The sequence below is a fragment of the Mustela lutreola genome, chromosome 2 (genome assembly GCF_030435805.1).
Source record: "Mustela lutreola isolate mMusLut2 chromosome 2, mMusLut2.pri, whole genome shotgun sequence".
Taxonomy (NCBI): domain Eukaryota; kingdom Metazoa; phylum Chordata; class Mammalia; order Carnivora; family Mustelidae; genus Mustela; species Mustela lutreola.
The window spans coordinates 115192413-115207559 of record NC_081291.1 but is presented as its reverse complement, the minus strand read 5'-3'; the positions used below and the strand labels follow the sequence as shown (position 1 = coordinate 115207559).

Here is a 15147-nt window from a genome sequence, read left to right as displayed (position 1 = left end):
TCTGCTCTAACTAGTTAGATTATAGCCTTTATTTGAGATATGCTAATGATTGCTACCATCAGGATTAAATTCTGCCATTTCTCCTGACACACAACTTAGAGAGGTTGTGTGCTCCCCACAACTAACCCTCACCATCCTGACATTTATCAAATGACTGTCAAGTATCCTAAGGACTCTACAAATAGCTCTCAGAGTTTGTTCATGTCTACCCCAAGCCTAGCCTACATGGATTGCTATGTGTTAGTGAGAGTTTTCAACATAAAGTGTCTCACCGTATTACTAACAACCTCTGACATCTGGAAAGCCTACCAGTTTACCTTCCAAATGCACAAGTGTACCATTAGTGTACTTCCATCTCCAACCCCCCTCAAAAGACATCTGAAGATAAATACAACAGACTCATTCCCATCTGGAAAGAACGTGTTCTGATTTGGCAGCAACGGAATAATGGGAAGAGGTATTTTCTCTTCAAGAATCTTGCCTAACTCGAGGGAGTAACATGACATAGGAATCAAACATGAAAAAAAGATGATATGACATACTTTCGGGGGAGAGAGGGAGGTGGTTAAAATATCATCTATCAAGTGCTTAGAACTTGACAGTAAACAAGGTTTGGGGCATTCCACATGCCATTCCAGACAGAAACCACCTTAGGGATAAAAGTGTAGCCATCTCTACTTCCTAAATTTGGTGTGTCCAGCCTGATTAAAGCTACAGACAAAAATAAACCTTACAGAAAGTGCCATAAACTGCAAAATGGATCCTGTACTAGGCCCATCTCTGCATTTTGTCAGGCTTTCTCAAGTTGCGGGAAGCATTCCTTGGAACCCCCCAGAAATAACAGAGCCCTATGGAGTAGTTAAAGGTCATAAATATGTAACCCTGGAAATCTTTACACAAGGTGAGTTTTTATACCAAAACCATCTTATGTATCCCATGTATGGGAGAAGTTGTAAGCTAAAAATAAAAGTTTTTTAAGGATATAAATATCCATACATTTTTAATGTTTTGAAAAACCACAGTATTTTGGGAAAAAAATACTGCACATCAATAATTTATTTCCCAGATTTCCCTTCTGGTAAAAGTGGTTCAGGTTGTTCACATCAGTCCTGTACCTGAAAACAACGAAAAAAACTGGATAAAATATATTTAAAATAATCTTTTCAAAAGCATCAAAGAGATAACAAAATAGGAATTATTAGGCCAAAAGTAAAGAGAAGAATCTAGAGAGGTGAACAAGCTGGAAGCCACTTTTTCCTTGAGAGTACTAGCTAATCCCAGAAACCCAGACCCTCCATTTTCATGGCCTTTCCAGGTATAGAAAGGAAAAAATGCTGGGTCCAAACAAGTTGGGGAGTCTGACAGGAGGCTTTCCCCTACAACGGTCTGCAGTCCAGGATCTCAGAGAGAAGGGGACAAGAACTGGGATGATCTAGAGAATTCAAACATTACTATAGTAAGAATCCCTTGAGTTGGCCAGGAAAAATGAAACTTTGAACAGGCAATCGCAAACTGATAGCGCCCTCAGGCGCCTGGCAGAAGTAAATGCAAATATTCTTTGGAGAAAAGTGCTTGCGTTACAGGCCTCACAGTTATTCCTGCAAAATAACGTTTCACAGAGTCAAACATGCCTGGCACATAAGAAAATTAGAATCAGTGAATAAAGCAGACAACCAGAAAGAGCTCATCAAAAACTCCAGGTGTAGGCCCCAGAACCTCTGTTTTAGTAGGCCACCCAGGTCATTCCCATACACACTAAAGCTTGAGAATCCCTGCTTTAGACTTTAATCACATAAATATTCATCCCCCACACAAAAATGCGTGGGTATGTTAGGGCTTGGGAAGGGCACAAGAATTTGCATTTCTAACAAGTTCCCAGATGATGCTCATGCCGGATGAGGAACACTGCTACAAAGGTATTACTCTACAGATCAGAATAGTGGTTACCTATGGGGAGATGGGCCATAATTTGGAAGCAATATGTGAAAGGCTGAAAATCCTCTCTTTCTTGATCTCAGTGGTGGTTACACAGTGTAATCATTAAGTTTTAGGTTTTATTTTAACGCATGACAAGATCAACGGTTGTCCTTTTCCATTCAACCATCTAAGTCCAATGTCACTGCTATGTCACTAAATCCTATCCACCTCCATCTCACGACCCTCATTTATAATCAACTCCCAAAGTAGAAAGTGTAAAAGGTTGCAAAGTTCCAAGACATACTTCCTTCACTTTAGTTCCGAATGTAATTAGCTCATGAAATTAAATAGCTTTAAAACTCAAGACAAGAAAAATTAAGTCTAAGTTTCTAAAAACCCTGCTTAAAAAGTTGTTTAAAACACAGAGATATGATACTGCTTATAATCTTAGTTGTCACCAAAAACACCTGCAAAAATAGACAACTACCTTGAACTTTTCCCCTAAGTTAAAAGAAAGGGAGGAGATACTACCTTTTACCAGTCTGAACTTCCTACTCCAAAGAGGCAAAGATGCTTGCTTCTCTCCAAATACAACTCGAAAATAAAATACCTAGTACTGCTTATAGTAATGGTAAGATCCGTCCTACTATCTTAATTAATCCTCACCTACAAGGAAAAGTAATATTCATCAACTGGCCTTAAATCTGTGAACACTTTAAGAGAAAGTATAGAAAATCTCTTTGTGGGAAGGGGAACAATGAAAATAAAAAAGGCTGAGAAGCACCAAATTAAATTGACCAGTGCAGACTGTACTTTGAAGTTCTCACACTGGTTTCTTATATTCATACAAAATACTTTTTCCGGCGGTCACATTCTTCTGTGAACTTCAAGAAACAGTTACTACTTTCCATTTTTGATTCATAGTACCAACACCCTCTATTACCCAAGCCCTCACCATTACTCTGTGAGGAAACAATGATAACAGTAGAGTTTCTGACTCTGGTAACTAGCAGGGGCCTAGGCCTTGTGATATTCCAGACAGGTATCTGAACCACCAAATGGTTCCCACAACCGGGTGTGGCAAACTACTGAGACCATGGGGGGAAAAAAAATGTAGCTGGGTTTTGTTATGCCCATAAGTACCTCACAAGTACCTTCAACACCTGGACATACCTTCCCAGTTATGTGGTAAGAACTGACCAAAGTGCTTTGCTTAACTCCCACTGTAACTCTGACCATTGCAGACCTGAATTCATACACCTCTCACAGCTTCCTCTTTCTTACAACATCAAAATATGACCATGTAAGATGCCTAATCATTATTATGTTAACTGTAGACAATGTAGCAAGATAATGTTGGTAGCTTACCAAGGATCATTCCTGGATCCAGAAGGTTAGAGGTCCAGATGAACTGGCTTGTGAAAGGCAGTTTTTGTAACCATGTAATATACTGGGATTTGGGGACAACGTAGGTGGGGATATAAGAGGCTTGGAAAGATTCTCCAACCTGGGCAGGCAGAACCCGAGTATCACCAGCCTCAGCACCTGTCCTGGGAGGAGCTGGGGAGACCTGAGAAGCCACATTCACTTAACACTCCAACCCAATGCCCTCTGTGTCCATTATCTAACCCTAACCAAGCCTCAAACCAAGTATTCTGTGAGATCATTTCAATTCAGAAAGTAATACTCATTAAAAAAAAGCATAACCACCATTTTGGAGCAGAGCTGATCCTAGTAGAAAAGTACTCCCCTTTCTGCTCGTTGCTGACAATGCCTTAAGTACTGAATTGGCCCTTCAAAAGTACATCCTCATTCAATTAAGTAGAAAACTCCAGATTATCATAATGTAGCTGAGCTTGTTATATTAAATTCTTTCACTTGTCTGGAGGATAAGTACTACAGTAAAGCAAATATATCATCCTTTTACTAAGGGCTATCAGTTAGATGAGATTACCAATACTCTAAACATTTTAGTCCCTGGTCAAAATTAACAACCTGAGTACTTTCTTCTTACTCTTGGATTACTTTTGCCTCTGTGAGAATATCAAATTCACATGTAAATGACTGCCTATTAAGAGCTGTTTAAAGTCATGTACGTCATCCAGTATATATAGAGAGGATTTTGGTGATTGCTCTTAGGTTAAAGATTTCATTCCATCTATAGTTATAAACCATATTTTCTGATAATAATCACTTGACTTGAAAAAACCAAAGCATCCTACTTTTTCAGCAAAGTCAGAGTCCCCACCAACAGACTTCTCTGAAGTTGTGGATGTACCTGTTGACTGTCCTGCTTCCCTAGGTGTCCTCTGATTACAAGGATTGGTTGATTGGTTTGGAGGGCTATGGAATTTTCTAGTCATTTGTGAATCTCACTGTGCTTCATGTGAGTTACTAATGTCCATGTCGTCACCCTTAAACCAAAGTTCTTTTACATACCGTTCACTAGTTTTGTTCTCAGTCGCTGAATCATAATTGGAACTGATAAAACTTTTCATCCTCAATTTCCTCTGTAGGGCAAGTAGCATCTAAGTCATCTTCGATTTTGAAACTGAAAGTATCCAAGTATCCCCTGGAGAGAAGTAGAGCTTATCCTGCACGTTGTTTTGCAGCATTTCCACCATTACTGGGTCATCTGGTAGTACAGGAACTTTAAATATCTGACCACACTTGTTGGTGTAATTCATACTATGTTGACTTGTAGTGAGTACAAAAACATCACTTTATCATTTTTTGAGTCCTCTTCCTTAGCATGTCCTCTTTTAGCTTTCCATACATCTCTGTTTGGTATATAACCTAAAATCAAAATGTTATTTGAAAGGCTTTTTTTGTTCACATATATACAACTCCCACACTACTATATACCCTCCTGAAAGTTGAAATCTTTACCTTTTTTTTTTTTTCCCTTTGTCATAGTGGTTAAAAGAATTCTGGAAACAGACTACATGAGCTTAAGTCATCTTTCGTTCAGTGTGACCTGAGCACATTACCAAACTTCCTTGGTCCTCATTTTCCTAATCTGTGATATGTAGATAATAACACCTAATGTTCTGGAATTATTATGAAGTTTCTTTTTTTTTTAATATTTTATTTATTTGCAAGAGAGAGCAAGAGACCACAAGCAGGGGGATTGGCAGAGGGAGAGGGAGAAGCAGATCAGGGAGCCCGATGTGGGGCTCGATCCCGGGACCCCAGGATCACAACCTGAGCTGAAGGCAGGCACTTAGCCAACTGAGCCACCCAGGCATCCCCGGATTGTTATGAAGTTTCTATGTATGAAGATTCAATATGTTAATAGATGTAAAACTCTTCAGACAATTCTTGACACATGATAAACACTCTACATTTTAGCTCTTTTATCTACTGCCATATAAACCCCTCAGCTGTTGAGATTATACACGCTCCTGGTCTTAAGATTTCTGTTCTGTATTTCTTACACTAATCAAACAATTGCAAATTTTAATAGGAAGATACCATATATACAGCCTACAAGCTCATTGAACATCTTAACTATTTCTCTTGGATACTCCAAGGCATAACTGAGCAAATGATAGAGCCTTCAAAAGAACACAAAATATAAAATATTGCCTTGAGGCTGCCTACCTTACTACCACTAGTGCTGGCTGGAGGGGTCACAAACACTCTCAGGCTCCCTTGATATCTGAAATAAAAACCACAAGACCAGATGTAGCATAATGGCAGTGTAAATCAAGTATGTTCCCAGCAGTTGATAGCAAAATAATATACACACGTGTACACATACCTATAGCACATTTACCCAGAGGTGGTCACTATTCTTATTGAAAGCCTATTACTCTATTAGGCCTTCTTTCTCCCCCACAGAAGGACATTAAGATTCTTTCTTTCTTTTTTTCTTTTTTTGGTTTCAATAAAAAATCTGTAGGAGTTGCTCACTTGCTGGAAGTAAAGTCCAAATCTGGTGCTAGCTGAATGTTGAATACAGTTAAAAGAAGAATAGGTGAGAATCTACCTCTTCAGCTGAAGTTTATTTAGGTAATGAGATAAATCTGCTGTTGACAGACAAAAGAAGGGCAGAAAATTTTGTTTCTTCTCTATTTTAGGGAAGATTTCACAAAAGTCTGTCTGCCTTAGTAAGAAAACAGATGTTTACCCAATATAGCTTTTTACTATCTCAAGAACCATTTTTGTTCATAGCCAACATGTGTATTTCACTAATTTGGCTTCTATCTAGGGTGTAGAAACCTTGAATGAATATCACTCTTACCTAAACAACTAGGAAAACTATAGAAAACCTTTTCTTAAACCTGTTGGAGGTCTGAGGTTAGGGTAACCAACTGGACTTTCCCTCATTTTAGTCCTGTAAGTCCTGGGAAACTCCTCAGTACCACACAAATTGGGATGGTTGGACATCCTAACAAGGGTCACAGACCAAGCAAGTAACCTGAGCTCCAAGGAAAAGACTAGTCCTACCAGGAAGATAGGATGTGAGCACTGCAGAAGAGACATCAAGAACTAGGAATTCAAGACATCATCAAGAAGAGACATCAAGGGTGCCTGGGTGGCTCAGTGGGTTAAGCCGCTGCCTTCGGCTCAGGTCATGATCTCAGGGTCCTGGGATCGAGTCCCGCATCGGGCTCTCTGCTCAGCAGGGAGCCTGCTTCCTCCTCTCTCTCTCTGCCTGCCTCTCTGCCTACTTGTGATCTCTCTCTGTCAAATAAATAAATAAAATCTTTAAAAAAAAAAAAAAAAAAAAAAAAAAAGAAGAGACATCAAGGTGCTAGGAATTCAGCTAGAATTGTTAACAAACTGCTAATAGGCCAGCAGGGGACAAGGATGCCCTGAAAGCCTCAGATAAAAAAGGAGCTTGCTTCCATTTATAGCCTCTTCTCCATGTTCTCACTGGGTGCTGATGAGAAAAACGGGACAAGGCAGGAGGTCAGAGAGAGCCTCTCTTGGAGGAGGAGAAAAAGCACCCAATCGTGGAAAATGCAAAAGTCTTGCCATCTTCTTCCTATGAACAATAGCTTCAAACCCCTGGGAAAGGGGCAGCAGACTTTGTTATCTCCAAGGCTCAGGTAAAGGGCCCTCGATACTGGGTAAGAAGAGGAGTAAGAGAGGACAAAGAAACTCTGTCCCTGGGTAAAGAGGGACAGGAAACAGTCTTGGGCCCAAGATCTTATGTTAATAAAATTCCAGGAATCAGGAGACTCTTATCTTCTCAAGACTCATCAAAGATGCAAGGTAGAATTCTGTCTGCCACAGGGAGACTGAAGGGCTGAGGAAGCCCCCACTTAGAAGGCCTAAACATATAAGGCTTGCTTAAGAGAGGCTGGACCAAGACGACTGATCCTCTGGCTCCCACTACCACCAACCTATCAAGGAGCAGGTTACAAGCAAAGGAAAAGGCAAAAGCATGGAGAGAGGCCCTTTTTGTGCAGGTTAAAAAGAAGGCTCGAAGCTGAGAGTAGAAAAGGAATATTGAAAAAAATCCCTCCAGCATTCTAGCCCACCATAAGTATAAGGTAACACCAAAGGAAACTGAAACCAGAGGTGTGCTAAAGGTGAAAAAATCAAACCCAAACTCAGCTCAACTACTGACTGATTCAACACCCCGCATTACTGACTTAGCAGCAGAAGAAACATGCTTATTTGAGTCATACATTATTTTAATGTCTACTGTTTTATACAAGATGCCTAGAATTGGATAGAAAATTATAATACACATTAAAAAGAAAAGGAAAAGAAAAACCCATTGTCGAGAGAGAGAGATCAATCAACAGAATGAGGTTCAGAGAAAACCTAAGTGTTGGAATTATGAGGGGGATTTAAAATAACATTTATTAATATATTAATCATACATATTAAATGTGGATAATAGGAATGATCAGGTAGAAAATTTCAGTAGAGATAAAAACTATGTCAAATGGAAATGCTAACAAAAAGCACAGTAACAGAGATGAAGAATACCTTGAAAAAGCCACTCAGTAGACTTGATAGAGTGTGCCCTTGGAAAGCGTGAACTTGAAGCTGTATAATAAAATTACTCAACTAAAATACAAAGAGAAAAAAGTGTGAAAAAACCCTCAAATAAGTATTCAAGTGTTGTAGGACAAGATTGAACAGTCTAATAAAAGCATATTTGGAATTCAAGAAAGAGAGAGAGCAATAACAAGAAACATTTGAAGAGTGGCCAATCTTCCAAAAATGATAAAATATACCAAACCACGGGTAACAAAAGCTCAGATTCCCAAGCAGAATAAATACCAAAAATACAAACTCCAACATATTATATTCAAACTGCTGAAAAGTCAAAGTTAAAGAGAAAATCTTGGAGGAAGCCACAGAGAAAAAGACACAGTACAGAGAAACAGAGAATTAGAGCTTACTTAGGAACTATGCAAATCAGAGTACATTGGAGTAATAACTGTAAAATACTAAAGGAAAAATACTGTTAATGCAGAATACTGTGCCCAGGGAAAATATCTTTCAGATATGATGGAAAAATAGACTTCAAAAGACAGACAAAAAGCCAAAAAAAAAAAAAAAAAAACCCAAACAAAACCGAGAAAATTTATTATCAATAGATCTGTACAAAAATAAAGGTCAAAACAACTTCAACTTCCTTCAACACAAAGAACCTGATACTAAACAGAACTTGCTTCTATAGAAAGAAATGAAGATTTCCAGAAATAGTTAAAACGAAAGTAAAATACAAAAGATGTATTTTTTTTTTTTTTTAACTGCTCCAAAAGGTAGCCTAAAGCAGTGGTTCTCAAACAGGGGTAATTCTGCCTCTCAGAAGACATATGACAATGTTGCAACATCTTGATTGTTATAGTTGGGGTGGGGGCAGAAATAGGGATAGAGGAATAGAGATGCAGTGCTACCCGCATCTAGTGGGTGTAAAGGCCAGGCATGTGCTGGACACATCCTCATCCTAGAAAGGTGAACACTGTACAATAAATAACTATTCAGCCCAAAATGTCAACAGTACCAGACTATTGTAGCTTGATTGATTAAAAAAAAAAAAAGAGAGAGAGAGAGACAAAGACATAAAATACCAAAACAATGAAATGAAAAGGGGGCAATCACTACAGATCTTGGCCATTAAAAGAATATGACAATATTACAACCAACGGTATGCCCATAAATTCGAAACTTAGATGAAATACACAAACTCCTTTTAAGACACAAACGACTAAGACTCACTTAAATACATAACCTGAACAGTCCTGTGTCTAATAAAGACACTGAATTTGTAGTTTAAAAACTTCTAACAAGAAAGACTATAGGTCAGGATGCCTTCACAACCTACGGTCAAGATCATGACAAGATCAGACTAGCTCTTCTTAGTGTACCTAGCTTTGATAAATGTCTTATTAGGTGCCAGGAGAAATGCTTGAGTTTCAGCCTACTGGAAACTGCAGCAAGTCCAGAATTCCAAGTTACCCCTCTCCAAGGCACAAGTCCTCACCTCCTACCCCTGCCCCACTTACATTCCCACACTAGGGCCACTTTCCAGAGAACTAGAGGCTCTAGAACAGTTAAGGTTAGGACTAGCTTCCAACACACACTGATGTAGAGCTGACCTCTTCACTTACCACATTAATTTTTTTTAAAGATTTTATTTATTTATTAGATAGAGATCACAAGCAGGCAGAGAGGCAGACGGGGGTGAGGCCGGGAAGCAGGCTCCCCGCTGAGCAGAGAGCCCAACTCAGGGCTTGATCCCAGGACCCTGAGATCACGACCTGAGCTGAAGGCCGAGGCCCAACCCACTAAGCCACCCAGGTGCCTTACCTTTAAGAGACATTCAAAACACTGAAGATACTGGAGTCTACCCAGCATGTTGTATTTTCCATAACTGAAGAAGGCTGCTTAAGTGAGAGCTTAAATATAGATAATTTTCTGCTCCTATCTATACTTCAGACCAGTGCACTAGGCAATTTCTTCACTAAAGCTTATTACTTTCAAAGGTAGCGTGACTGACAAAAAGGAGTCAGGCCAAGGCTGCTGTAATCCCCTAATTTGTAAAAATAATTGAGAGCTAAGGTTGGTGCAGTGACCTTCCCTTGCTTCCTTCTTCCTTCCCTTCTCTGCATTCTCTATAGTTTACGTCTACAAAACTAGACAAACAGTTCTGCCAAATTGGTTCTAGTGGCAAGAGTGAACAGAAGTTTGAGACTTTCCTGTATGAGTGACTATAATTTTGTAGTTCTAGACTATGCAGGAGTACTCTCTGGGAGAGAAGGGCAATGTGAGTTTTTTGGGGGAAAGCAGTTTTTCTGAACATTGTAAGTAGTTTTCAATACTCTGCAATCTTTAGAACAGGGCTCTCCAAAAGAAGCATAATGTGAACTACATATATAAAATTTCTAGTAGTCACATTAAAAAGTAAAAATGAACAAGTGAAATTAATTTTAATATATTTTATTCAACTCAATATATACAAAATATGTCAGCGTGTAATCAATTTAAAAGTAGAATATTTTACTTTAAAAAACAAGACATTAAAATCTTGTGATCTGGTGTACGTTTTACAGCACATCTTATTTTATTTTTATTCTTATTTTTATAAAGACTCTTGTTAACATCGATATTTTTAAGTTTTTATTTAAATTTCAGTTAATATACGGTGTAATATTAGTTTCAGGTATATAATATAGTGACTTAACACTTCCATACATTACCTGGTGCTTGTCACAAGTGTCCTCCTTAATCCCAGCACCTATTTAACCAATCCTCTGCATCTCCCCTCTGGAAACCAGCGGTTTGTTCTCTATAAAGAGTCTGTTTCTTGGTTTGCCTCTTCCCCGCCCCCCTTTGCTCATTTTTCTTAAATTCCACATGTGAGTGAAATCATACGATATTCATCTTTCTCTGACTTACTTCACTTAGCCTAATACTCTCTAACTCCATCCATGTCATTGCAAATGGTGAAGATTTCATACTTTTTTTGGCATATATATATGTGTGTGTGTGTGTGTGTGTATACACACATACCCCACATATATACATTATGTGGTATACAATATATATTTTGTGTGTGTGTGTGTGTATTCCTTATACCTTCATCAGTTGATACACACCTGGGCTGTTCACATAATTTAGCTATTGTAGATAATGCTGCTATAAGGACTGAGGTGCATGTATCCCTTTGAATTAGGATTTTTATACTCTTTGGGTAGATACCTAGTGGTGCAATTGCTGGGTCACAGGGTAATTCTACTTTTAACTTTTTAGGCACCTCCATACTGTTTTCTAGAGTGACTGCATCAGTTTGCATTCCCACCAACAATGCAAAAGGTTCACCTTTCTGCATATCCCCACCAACACCTGTTTCTTGTGCTGTTGATTTTAGCTATTCTGACAGGTGCAATGTGGTATCTTACTGTAGTGCTGATCTGCATTTTCCTGACGATGAGTGAAGCACATCTTATTTTAGACTTGCCTCATTTTAAGTGCACAGTAGCCACTTGTATTTTGTGGTTACAGTATTGGATAGCATAGCTATACAGCCTCTCAGTTTCCTTCTTGATCTGTCCTCCCTCCCCTCCCCCCACCACACCTGCACCAGCCCTTCCAGGGCATCTGTAAAATTAGCCCAGAGCACTGATTAATACAGCTGATTGCTCACCTGCCTCTATCCTTGGGCAAGGAACCAAATGCCTTCAGAAGCTTGGCATTTTCACATTCTGCATATTCTTCAAAGGCCCTGAAATATAATGAGGGGTGGGGTGAACACTGGATCAGAAAGGTCTCATGATTCCAACAACTCTTTAGTTAATAGAATCATCGCTCCTCTGTCTCTTGATGTCTTAGTAGCGGAGTGGTCCAGAGAATCCCTTTTAACGCTATTTTTATATCTTTGAATTTTATCAAAGACAGCCTTCAGGAAAAGATGAGAGTTGGGGCCAGTACCAGGTTCATAATTTGCTGGGCCCAGTGGAAAAAGAGAGAATAGGGAGCCTTTGGTTCAAAAATTAAGAACTTCGAACGGTGACCGCAAAGCATTAAAACAAGTGCAAGGCCCTCCTTCTGAGCACGGAGACTTGTGTGACTGCACAGGTCGGACCTCTGTGAAGCTGGTGCCAGTTGAGGCTTCTGTCCTTGGAGGAAGCAAGGAAATGGTGACATTACCTAGACTATCCCTGAGGACCTGACCCTTAATGGAGACTCCAGAGTTATCTGTACTAGAATTCACTGCGGAAGAGGTTTTCAGGCCAGGGAGAGGCGTTCGGAAAAGATGTAGTGAGGGGATCAAGGAAGTGGGTAAGCCTTGGCTTTGCTGGTTAAATCACTGCGTATCCCGGGTATTCCTAAGGTCAAGCTTCTGTGACCCCAAGTGGGGTAACAAAAGATTGTCACCTGCAACGTGACTCCACGCCTGGGCAGGAGTCCCTTCGAGGCTGCTTCAGAGTCAATTTGCCCCTCTTCAAGCCACAAACGGGCGCTGCCGGGGAGGGAATTCGGGAGCTCCCTCGGTGGGAGTCGGTGGGAGCCGCGGCCGGCTTCCGGCCCCTGACCCTGCGAGGGCGGACCGGGTCAAGGCCAGCGGAGGGGACTCGGCGTACCCGCGCCCAGCAGCGCCCCCTCCCGCGCCCGCACTTCCGCCTCTCCCCCACGGGGGCAACGCACACCTCCAGCTGTAGGGGGCTGGGGCGGGCAACGGCCGGTCGGGCCCGGGCCCCGAGGCCCGCCGGGGCCGGTGCAACCAACTCGAACCAGAGTCACTGTTGCTGAAGCCCGCGGCGGCGTCGCAAAGGACGACAGGGGGCTCGCCCCTGCACCTGGTCTCGCCTAGCCGCGGCCACACTATCTCAAGGGCCCTCGGTGCCCGGAGCCTCAAAGACCCCTTTCTCGCCACTGACGTCCGAGGGAGGTAACGGGTCAGGGCGTTTGCCAACAGCCGCTCAACGGAAACGCCGGCCGGAAAGCGTGCGCAGCCGGCGGGTGGGTCCCCGGGCGACAGGCCCCGCCCCCTGGCGACAAGCCCCGCCTCCCGACGACAAGCCCCGCCTCCGGCCGCGTGCGCTGCCAACCTCCTAGCGGCGTCACGGTTGGGCTGTGGATATGGTCGGATTCTGGGATGGCTTGTACCTGCGCCGGCTTACGTGTCCCTACTCTTCCTAGTAGTCTGGCTGCCGGCGGTACGCTAGTGACGCTTGGCACGCAGGGTGGCGTCATGCTGGATGTTGGATAACGAGAAAAAGATTAGCTCTCCTTGGCGGGTGCCGGCTGGAGACCACTAGCTTAGGCTCCAGTGGGCCAACGAGCGAGGAACGGCCATGGCCTCCAGGGGGCGCCCTCTCCACGAGGCTCTCCACGAGGCTCCCCGCAGCTGCTCCGTTTCTTCCTCGCTATCAATTTACTTACAGCCCAGAGTCAAGATGTCAATTTAATATCACAGATTTCTTACGCAACGGAACTTTTAAATGACTCACTTTATTTGAAAACAGTATTGATAAATTAATAAGATCCCTATTAATGCAACATCTACGTTTAGTTCTAAATTGAAAGGAAGGTCAAATCTGTTACTTAGCCGTTCACCCTTGAAGTAGCTGCAACTGAAATCTGTTTCAAAACAAATATGTAGCTGGAGATACTACTATAAAAGTGTACCTTCTTTCCCAGTAAGTGGATATAAAAGTTTGAATTAGATCTGAAACGTTTCCTATTCACACTGATTAAATCATGACACAGGAAAAAAGGTTATCTTACCTACCTACATTATCCTGATGCTGTTTTACTTAATCAGAAATGGATTAATCTCAGAGATCTTTAAATAGAACCATCATACTCAGTGTCAGTGTGTTTTCAAATCTGTCTTTAAGCCTATGTTATTTAACTCATGCAAAGATGTAAATTTTGAAAGATGTCCATAAATGGGGTTAACATAGTACAATTTTGTTGATAAAGATCACTTTAATGTCTTTCATGTTAGGGAGATTGATTTTATTTTCTTCCATATATCCATTGTCAGTAATTATTAACTCTGCTATATCCATTGTTAGTTGTCAGTTTAAGAACTTTAACTTTGAAATGCATTTGAAATATATATCAGTTACAAAGTATTTACTTTTTTTTCTTTTACTTCTTTGATGGAAATACGCATTCCCCAGTCATTTCAAATAGCAAACATATTCAAATAGTGACTTTTTTTTTTAACTTTAAAAATTTTTAAAATTATTTAATTTAAAGAGAGAGAGAGTGTGTATGAGCCAGGGGAGGAGCAGAGGGAGAGTGAATCCCAAGCAGACTCCCTGCTGAGCACTGAGCCCTTTGTGGCACTGGACCCCAGAACTCTGAGATCATGACCTGAGCTGAAATCAAGACTCAGGATTTAGTTGACTGAGCCACCCAGGTGCCTCTCAAATAGTGAATATTTTAAAAACATTTTTCTTTATAGAACTATCTGATTTCTGTGTTTAAACTATAATATCCAAACTCTTATTTTTCATTAATGTGAGATTTTAAAATATTATTTAAGGAAATTCATATTACTGGATTCTATAAGGCTCATTGGTTGTGATTTTTTTAGTCTTGGTGACTTGAAGAATAATGCAAACAATTGATGCTACACATTACTACCCAACTGCAGCTGACATTCAAGTAATGACATTGGAATATGATTTTTAAAAAATGTTTTTCTTGAATTAATGTGTGTGTCAAACATGAACAACTCTGCCATATCTGTTGTTGGTAATTATTGAGGGTAATTCTCATCAGATTTTTAAAAATTAAATTTTGGATTTTGTGATAATTGTACATTCATGAGTAGTTATAAGAAATAATGCAGAGATATGTGCCATTTACCCAGTTTTCTCCAAAGGTCACATTTGATAAAACTATACTATAATATAACTAGGATAATGAGATTGATATAGTCAAGATACAGAACATTCCATGACTAGAAGAATCCCCCCACATTGCCCTTAATAGTATACTCACTTTCCACCTGTCCCTATCCCAACCTTGTAATCCCTGATAACTATTAATCTGTTCTCTATTATTATAATCTTGAAATTCTCACTTCAGGATTGGCATATAAATGGAAGCACTCAGTATGTAACCTTTTGAGATTGGCATTTTTTACTCATCATACTTCTCTGGAGATTCAGCCTAGTTGTTTCCTACGTCAGTAGTTGGTGCCTTTGTGTTGCAGAATATTATTTCATGGTGGATATCCCACAGTTAAACTATACCACAGTATACCACAGTTACACCATTCACCTATTGAAGGACATC

General features: G+C 40.5%; 1 protein-coding gene across 1 annotated transcript; it reads right to left on the bottom strand.

Annotated features, from left to right (window-relative positions):
• Nucleotides 1–969: 969 nt before the first annotated feature.
• LOC131825576 (uncharacterized) lies at nt 970–13086 on the bottom strand. The gene is made up of 6 exons (XM_059165047.1): nt 13054–13086; nt 12540–12964; nt 11537–11614; nt 5521–5578; nt 4357–4713; nt 970–1115 (listed from the first exon to the last, which is right to left on the bottom strand). Exons 1-5 carry the CDS (start codon nt 13084–13086, stop codon nt 4636–4638), a joined length of 672 nt encoding a protein of 223 aa, XP_059021030.1. The 3' UTR covers nt 970–1115; nt 4357–4635.
• Nucleotides 13087–15147: the final 2061 nt, after the last annotated feature.

What these genes read in the sequence shown, in the direction of transcription:
- LOC131825576 (XM_059165047.1), bottom strand. Translation starts at nt 13,086, where the DNA reads ATGACGCCACCCTGCGTGCCAAGCGTCACTAGC. An exon ending in CCAGCCCCCTACAGCTGGAG is followed by an intron (nt 11,615 to 12,539) that starts GTGTGCGTTGCC and finishes ATTATATTTCAG; the next exon opens with GGCCTTTGAAGAATATGCAG. An exon ending in TTGCCCAAGGATAGAGGCAG is followed by an intron (nt 5,579 to 11,536) that starts GTGAGCAATCAG and finishes TTTTTATTTCAG; the next exon opens with ATATCAAGGGAGCCTGAGAG.